General features: G+C 42.0%; 1 protein-coding gene and 1 long non-coding RNA gene across 7 annotated transcripts in view; one reads left to right on the forward strand and one right to left on the reverse strand.

The window, feature by feature from the left end:
* The window catches only part of CNOT8 (CCR4-NOT transcription complex subunit 8), a 41,843-nt gene extending 33,336 nt beyond the window's left edge, over positions 1-8,507 (reverse strand). Inside the window, exons 1-3 of one of the 6 annotated variants that reach the window (XM_072954118.1) lie at positions 7,667-7,864; positions 2,304-2,485; positions 1,062-1,255 (exon numbers count right to left, since the gene is read on the reverse strand). In XM_072954118.1, coding sequence (XP_072810219.1) covers positions 1,062-1,255; positions 2,304-2,420 — 311 coding nt within the window. In that variant the 5' untranslated portion in view covers positions 2,421-2,485; positions 7,667-7,864. The other 5 variants (XM_072954125.1, XM_031672936.2, XM_072954123.1 and 2 more) reach the window with 5 other exon arrangements.
* Positions 8,167-9,344, forward strand: LOC140691192 (uncharacterized). The gene is made up of 2 exons (XR_012066744.1): positions 8,167-9,012; positions 9,132-9,344. It is a non-coding gene; the product is annotated as an uncharacterized lncRNA (long non-coding RNA).

Consider the following 9,344-nt stretch of genomic DNA (forward strand, 5'->3'; position numbering starts at 1 on the left):
ATTTTGGACATTTGTATAAACAGAATATATAATATGTGGTCTTGTGTGTCTGGCTTCTTTCCTTTAGCATGTTTTCAAAGTTCATCAATGTACAGCACATATTAGTACTTCATTCCTTTTTACTATCCAGTGGCATGGATATACCACATTTATCCATTCCTCAGTTCACAGACATTAAGAATTTCCACTTTGGGGCCTTTATGAATAATGCTGCTGTGAGCCTGCAGGTGCAAGTTACACATGCATGTATGTTTTCATTTCTCTTGGCTATATGCGTCAGAGTGGAGCTGCTAGATCATACGGTAACTCTATTTTTAACCTTTGGAGAAACTACCTGTTTTCCAAATAGGCTACACCATTTTATATTCCCAATAGCAATATATGAGGATTCTAATGTCTCCACACCCTCACCAATACTTGTTATTATGTCTTTTTGATTAAGGCCACCTAGTACATATGAAGTAGTATCTCATGGCTTTGATTTGTTATCTCCCTAGTGATCAATGATGGTGATCATCTTTTCATGGGTTTATAAGTCATTTTTTTTAAGGGAAGTACTGGGTATTGAACCCAGAACCTCAAACATGCTAAGTATGTGCTCTACGCATGAGCTGTTACTCTCCCCACCTTTATAAGCCATTTTTAAATCTTCTTTGGAGAAATGTCTATTTAGATTTTGTGCCCATTTTTAACCAGGTTGTCTTTTTATTGTTGACTTGTAAAATTTTTTAATTTTATTATTGTATTATTTCATTATTTTATTTTGGTGGGAGGTAGTAATTAGGTTTATTTATTTTAGAGGAGGTACTGGGGACTGAACCCAGGACCCTGCGCATGCTAAGCATGCGCTCTACCACTTGAGCTATACCCTCCCCATGAAAGTTCTTTAAGAGGGACATTACATTCCAAGATGCCTTATCTCATCTTATGCTTGACAGCTGTCTAACCCCCACTTGGGTTTGGTGGAAACAAAACTTAAAATTAATAAAATCAGTTAGAAGCCAGTCTGCACAAATGTAGCAGATTTAAGAATAACACTGAGAGGGGTCTCAGACACTTACGTAAGGTTGAATTTGAAGTTAAACTGCCAAGTGTTGATTCCAGAAGGATATTCTCCCTTCTCATTCGTGAATGTGAGGCCAAGCTGGATAATTTTTAAAAGGTCAACATTGCACCGTAAAAGCTGATACTGGTAATCTATGGAACTACGAAATTCACCGATTGGTCGCACCACAACACCTGGAAATTCTGTGTCCTAGAAAAGGAAAAAGTCTCTCATCATACAGTTTCACAGAAAAGTAGGTATTGAAGTGATCATTCATAAATAAAAATTTTACCTCAACTTATAAAAGTTAGGTGACACGCCCCAAGCTCAGGCACAAAAATTCACCATAAAATACTGATTTCATTGATATCTACACAGAAGGACCTAGAATCATGAAGATCTGCACCACAACTTGGAGGTCCTAAACAGGATGCGAACAGAAGTAGTTGACTAACTGCAGATCCATTAAGAACATTCTAGGTTCATATACAGTCGATTAGGAACACTCTAGGTGGAGAACAATATACGAATAAAAATGCAAACATAGGGAGGTCAAACAGCTATTCAGAAAATAAATACATAAACAAACAGCCACGTGTGGCTTTAGTAAAAAGCCTAGAACAAGATCATAGAGTTCTAAATACCAGGCTAAAGAGTTAATTCTACGATCTCCACAGCAGGAGTCACAAACTCCAGGCAGCTAACAAAGGAGTGAAACACACTGGGTATGAAAATGGTTATGAGTAACAGGGACTGGAGCAAACTAAAGAGTACCTGCCTCCCCTGAAAGAGACTCCTGATACCACCACGATACACGTGTTCCCTGCCAGCCACTCAAGGTCAGGCAGGAATGTAGACCCTATAATGCCAAATCTTCCCATTTTTTCGAGATGCCAGACATAGGGAATTTAGGTAAGGTCTCTTGATTTTTTAAATACTGGCAACTACTTATTAAAAACTGCTTTAAACCCTGTCTGTCAAATTCACCATATCTGTGTGACAGACGTACCCTATGGGCTGACACAACTTCTGCTTTAAAGACTTCCAAACGAAGAGTAACACCACAAAGAATCTAAGACACTAGAGGTTACACCCTTCTCAGACATGCTGGCTACCCTGATGTTTCATAAAAGCAACACATCCTTCCATCACATTTAATTTACCAAAGCTTTATTCTAATTATTTATTTAAAATTCCCACATTAAATATTCCCTAAGTCCATACCAGAAAGTGAGTCAACTAGAGTAGAGCTCTTTACCATGGCAATATAACTGTAACTGAGCACGATTTCCCGGATCTTCCTCATCTCTTCTTCTAGATTGCTGGCCCAGACTTCACAGATCACCTGGCTGTTCTCCACAAGTGCCGCAGGCATCCTGAAGAGACCTGAAGTCGATTTCAGAAGACTACGACAGAGGGCAAGCCAACGGTTGATCCGATCTACGTTCAAAAGCACATTTTGAAATCACATTAATTTATATATTGGCATAAGATGTTAACACAACAAAGACATCAAAACAATATTTTACCATCACTTCATCAGCTTAAGCTAAAACATTAAGACTATTATACTTATTCTCCATTTTATATGAAGGGGAAAATTGCCTTTGTAAAGGCAGACAGACAGACAGACACACACACACACACACACACAGAGACACACTCCTCTCTCTATATATGTATATACCCCCTTCCTTTCCTCAGTTTGTTAACCTAAAGAGACTAAAATTACTTAAGAAACCTAAAGAAACTTTGGCCCAAGGTGCCCTTTAGCACAGAAATAAAACTACCCTAAACCAGTTTCTGAGCCCTCTCCAGACCTACCTGAAGACTAAAATAGTTCCCTGTGAACACAAATATGCCCTCAACCATGACTTTCATATCACTTTGCACAGAGACCAAATCGTGCAAAAATTTCTAAAGGAATCACTTTCGCCAGTTTAAATGTGCCAGGATCTCTGAAAGCCTGAAAGAATGTGGACCTAAACTCTCGCACTGAAGTCTGAACACTTACACGGTGACTATGGGCCAGGGACTTCCCTCTCCACTCCCCAAACAACGAAATTCTTTTTCCCCACATTCCAAAAGTCAAATACAACTAGAGGCAAATAGGTCATGAAGTGAGGGATTTAAGCTGGAAAAACCAATCCCACTTGCTAATTTGAACCTTTAACAATCACCATGAAAATTAGAATTTGAGTCATTAATGTCTACTTTTAAGCATATAATATTCTAAAGGAACTAAGCAGCAATTCAACAATAGGAACAGAAAAGACAGCAGGTATAAGCAGTTCAACCAGAAACAGAATGATTTATAGTGTATCCTCTGGGAGCAAACTGCGGGAGGCAACAGTACTCTGCAAGAGAAAACTCAACATGGTTCAGCCTGAGAGTAATGCTGTTATTACAGCAATGAGATGCTTAGTTATAAAAAGACGGAAAGAAGCTTATCTTAAGGGCATTTATTTAAAAGGCAAGCCCACGGATGGATCCTCAACACAATGTAAGAGTCCACTCCAGTGTGTATACTCGGGAAAATTCCTAGAAAGAGTAAAATGAATCTTTGCTTTCTATTTTCAAGAAAGGCAGATGCAACAATAAGAATCTGGGTCAAAATAAAACTGGCATTCTCAAGTGTCATCTCCCTGAGACACTTCTGAGAAACCAATCTATTGGTCTGTCACCAACCCTTGAAAATTCCATTTATTCAAGTAACTCTACACTTTGACAGATGCCTCTCTTAAATTACACTAGACTTACTGTAATTACTCTGAAACTTATGTAGCCTGTGGCAGCTTCCTAAAAATTATGGGTGGTGGACACTTCTTAAAGGCAGAATCTAGTTCTCATTTTTGTTCTATACATAATGGGCATGAATTAAAGGCTTACAAATGACCAAATCAAAAACAACAGAAAAGAGCAGAAGTTCAGACTTTGTTGCAATAAATGACCATAATTTTTTAAATGTTGGGACTCAGAACTTTAGATTCTAAACCACACTTAAGGTTTTCCCCTGCAAAAGGGCATAAAACCATTTCTATGCCCATTAATGTTAATCATTCCAGTGAAACAACACACTTCCTTTCTGTGTCATTTCAAATACAACCAAAACTACTTTAGGGGAAGTGGGTATCACTAAGTGGAGATATTTACATAATAGCAAAAGCAACAAAAGTAACTCTAACAAAAAATATCTTTAGCATCCAAGCAGCAAAGAGCTGTTTTAAAAATAGGACAAACAGGTATTTATATTAAACCCTTAGAACCAGGCTCCCCAGCTAAGAAAGAAGCTTTTAAGGTCAAAAGAAATCAGAAAACAATCTGAAGAGGCTCCCTCTGGTCAAATAAAAGACAATGTGAATATCATTACAGATAATTACTACAATGCATTACAACTTCTCGGATAGATTTAAATTTAAGAGTTCATAATGAACTAAGAAAATAAACTTAATTGGCCATCATTGGAGAATGCTAGTGAATGGACTTATTTTTAAAACTACTTGTTTTTCCTATATAAACTATACCCCCCAAGTAACCAAATAGTTAAAGGGAAGTTTCTCTTTATCAAAGTTATATAGCAAAATATAAATACGGAATGATGGAATATCCTCATTTCATAACTCCTAATGAATTCATAGATCTGGGCAATAATCATAATGGCGTTTATATGGATTATTGAGAAAAGACAAATCTATAAAGACAGATAGTAGCCTACAGTGGTGGGGTTGGACTAGGGGTTAAAGGTAAATGGGACTGCGGTATCTTACTGAAGTGACAGAAATGTGCCCAAACTTAATTACAATGATTATTGATAACTCAGTATGTTTACTAAAAATCAGCTAATTCTTCGTAAAAATGGGTGAGTTTTATAGTATGTAAAGTATACCTCAATAAAGTTGTTAAAAAATCACAATGGCTGTAATCATCACACAAAGAGACCACCTGGTATTAGAGCCGCCACACAGAACACATCACCACTATGAAATAGTCTTGCTAAAAAAAATCTAACTTGAATCTGACCAAGCCTCTAGATTTAACAATTTACCGGAAAGAAAGAAGACAGAGAAACAAGTTAGATGACACCACAGAAATGCAATCAGCAAAATCCAGAAACTTCTATGAGAAAATACAGAACCCAGATTATTCAACAAATAAATTGCAAGCAATAAAAGATTCTTAGTAGACCTATCAACCAATCAAAGCATGCACACCTTAGTTAAATCCTGCCTTAAATAAACTGCTAGAAAAAAAAAAAAAAACTATGACATTTTTGAGACGGTAGAAATCTGAACAATGCATCATTTTGGTTTCTTGTTTCAGGGTTTTGTTTTGCTTTTGTTGTGTGTTAAAATCTATTGTGATTATGGTTTGTGGAAAAAGTTCTTACCTTTTAGATATAACGCAAAATAGTTACAGGTGATGTACCAAATGTGGGGTTTGCTTCAAAATAACAGTGGAGAAAACTCCCAACAACTTTGTACAGTACTACTTTTCTCTACATTTAACAGAGAAGAAAACTGAAATTCAAAGTCATTAATGTAAAAACGTAGTATCATGGGTTTGATTTCCAAGAAAGTTCTTTTTACAACGTAAGGGCAGGAGATTTAGAGGTACAAACTATTATGTGTAAAATAAACTACAAGGACACATTGTACAACCTGGTGAATAGAGCCAATATTTCACAATAACTATAAATGGCGTATAACCTTTAAAAATTGAGTCACTATATTGTACATCTGTAACTTACATAACTATACTCCAATTTAAATTTTTTTTATTATTTTTAAAAGCTAACCATTGTCATACAGACAAATGAGGAAGTCAAAAGCAAACCACTGGCCAAAAATACTTAAGACATTCTTGCGCCAAACCCTTACCTAAGAAAATTGTGGAAATAAACAACAACCTGCAAACCCCAAGGTGTAGTGCCACGCAAAAACTGAAAAGGAGTCACATTACACACATTTAACTTAGCATAAATTGCTGGATATACTAGCCCCCAGAAAGAGAAATAATAATAAGTAACGCCAGCAATTCTGCCTGCCACTTTCCACTCAGACTCAGTGAACACATGCTCCAGAATGAGCCTAAAATGGGGATCACAAACATACTGTTCCCCTTGCTTATTAGTTTTCCTCCTTTCCAGCCTCTAGCGCGCCTCACAGTGCAGAAAGACTTTATGCCATTCAATTGTGTTTATTTGTGCAAAAGAACCCCTAAAGGTATCCTAATTACATTATCTCTCTTTGGTTACAACCAAAGAAACAGTAACAAGTTTCAAAACTGAAGGAAAAAAGACTGCTGGATATACTGAGAAACACAATGGCCATCTCCAACTCTGCAACTACCTAAGAAATTTTTAAGGATAATTTTGGTTGCATGCAATGTTTGCCTTACAGGATGACTTTAAATCTTGATTCCCACATGAGCTGTTCCACTTTACATGAAAGCAAAATACAAGCCCTGAAACCTGTTGTTTCCCAATATGAGACTGTGCAAGAAAGAAAGGTCACACAGAAGTTACGGAGGTTCCTGCCCTGGGCTGGTCTATAGAACGAACTGTGCAGATCGCCACCCCCCCACACATACCAATGCAATGATCTACAGTGTAAACTTCTCCAAAACAAAGTTCCCTATTGACACAGGAAAGCTCTGAAGAGCAACTAATTGATTTAAGTCACCCGAAAGCTTTATCTGCAAGCAATCCAGAGTACCAGACCCTGTTTAGGAAAAGAATGTTTTGGTTTTCCTGCTTTTGTTTTAAAGGAAACATTCTAGAGGGCCGAACAAAGGCTTTGCCGCGCACGGATAAGATGGAAAAGGAAGTACAGCACTCTAGAAGAAATGGCAGCCGCCTTGAAGAGGGTCCTCTGCATACGCGGCCGCTGTCCTCGGCTCCGGACCCCGACCTGCCCCCGCCAAACAGCGTCCCAAGACATTCCCCCGGACCGAACCGTAGCTCAGCCAGTTCTTAAAACCATCCATGTGGCCCAGGCCTGTAAGCAGGATCCTCCAGAGATCAGAGATCTGGTTCACAAAGCCACAGAACAGCAAGGAAAAGTTGTGGGGCCACAAAAACCAAGAAGGGAGAGGCCCGCAAGGTTCCAAACTCAGGTCCCCTCCCTTACACGTCTCCTCCTCTTCCCGTTCTGATCACGCTCCCACTTCAAACCACCCTCATTCTTCTCCTTCTCCTCCTAATCCCCCCGCCTTTTTTTGTTTGTAAAACAAAGATATTAAAACTACAGGCATTAGGGCCAGACAGACCTATGTTCGAAGCCAGGACAAGGAGTAGCTGTATGGCTTTGCGTAAGTTACTTAACCCCTCTCGTGCCTCAGTTTTCCCTTCTTGTGAAATGGGCTTAATGATGCTACACCCTCTCAGAGAATTGTAGTAGAATTTTAAAAAATGAAGCATATAAGGTGCTCTGGAAAGGCTTGGCACAAATCACTAGAATTATCGTGTGGCAGTGGTGGTTATTATTACTACTATTCGACGGGCCTCTCTTTACACACCGTGCCCCTCACGCAAGCGCTCACTCCCTTCCCTCCCGCAGGCCCCCCTTGCCTCCCATACTCTCTCATCTCATGCTCCTCACTGATAAGCTCGGGCCTGCTTACCCTGACCGGCAGGGCCCGCGAAGCGCGGGCAGGCGGCCGAACTCCCCGGGTGCGACGGCGGCGGCGGCGGCCCCTGACCCAGCACTCTCCTCCCCCTGCCCCGGATCCGCTCGTAGAACTGAGGGCCCAGTGAGATGGGCGCCCTAGTGCCCAGAGCGACCTTATGCACCGCCCACCAAACAACCTGGCCGCACCACTCTACCCACCCGATCCTCCCGACTCGCCTGCTCCCTTTGCGTCCCTCCGAGCGCGCGCGCGCCTGATCGTGCCTGCCCCTCCCCTTCTGCGCGCCCTGGCGACTCCCTGCGTGTTCGCCCAACCTGTGAGTTCGCGGGAGCAGCGAGCAGGCGCAAAACCGAGGGTTCGCCGCGGAAACGGCGGGGTGTGGCGACCTCGGAGGACGCATGCGGAACATGGCCCTCCCTAGGCCCTCGCGCGACTGGTTGAACCAATTCAATTGAGCAAGATCACTACTCCTCCATTTCGATTCCCCTCCCGCGCGTTCAGGGAGTGGGCATGGTCTAGAACTAGCCCCACCCCGGAGTGGGCGTGGCCTAACCAGACCAAAGGGCGTGGCCCGTCTGATCAAATCCCTCAGAATACAACGTCCCCTCCTCCCTGTTTTGAAGGACTGTTAAAATCGTTGGCAGAAGCGGACGTGGGGAGAGGTTGGCTGGGCGACATCCTGATCCCTTCCTTCTGTACTAATGCAGCCCCCTGGACCCTTCATTTACAAAACATCTACCTGACGGCTTCCTCTCTGGCAGACATTTGATTGGGGGTGGGGCAGGAGCCCCAAACCGAGTCTGGGTGACGTCCGCCAAGGCCCACCTCCTTCCTCCCGGCCCCACGGAGCTGGGAGTGCAGTGTTACCACGGCAACCGCCGGGGCCTGCCGGAGTTACAAAGAAGACGCAGCCTCGGTTGGGGAGGAGCTGGGCGAGTCCGCTGGCGTCCTCCTGCCTTTCGGGAAGCTCCGAGACCTGGCGGACGCTAAGCAGGCTCGCCAAATCTTCGTAGCGAGAGCAGTGGGGCCCAGGCCTAGTTTAGGGGATTCCTTAAAGCCCCCTCCCGCCCTCTTAATATCTGTGACTACTGTTTGAAAAGAGATATCTTTGCCAATGCCTCCCCTTGGCAGAGTCTGACCAGGCTTGGATACAACGCTGCCTCGTGTTCTTTAGCAGTGGGAAAGAAGACAAAGCGCTGACATCCTGCAAATATCTGTCAATTCCGAGCCGCCCTCATAGTCACGCAAGAGCTCCACCTTGTCCCGGCTAGACAGTGCAGATATCCCAAAGCATGGCTCTATTCATAGTACTGGACGCGTTCACTTGAAGAGGGCTGTTGGTAAGTGGATAGCAAATTCACCCCCAAGTCACTGGGCCTTCATACTTGTAAACATTCCTTCTCAGGGGATTCTCCAAAATCATCCTTTTTCCGGCAATTTCAACCTTGATTTCCAAAAGCTACTCTCCAGGGAGATGAACTTCCACGTCCAGTTCCCAAATTTGAGCATCAAATGCACTTTCTGAACTCCTCCCCTTCAAATGAGTGTCTCCTTATCTGCAACAGGGATTTGAATAACTATCTCACAAGATGTTTGTGTTAAATGGGAAAAAAAACACTCCACTGAGGAAGATATGTAAGTGTATTCAATAAAGAATTGTTTTTGGCCTCTC

The sequence above is a fragment of the Vicugna pacos genome, chromosome 3, assembly GCF_048564905.1.
Source record: "Vicugna pacos chromosome 3, VicPac4, whole genome shotgun sequence".
Taxonomy (NCBI): domain Eukaryota; kingdom Metazoa; phylum Chordata; class Mammalia; order Artiodactyla; family Camelidae; genus Vicugna; species Vicugna pacos.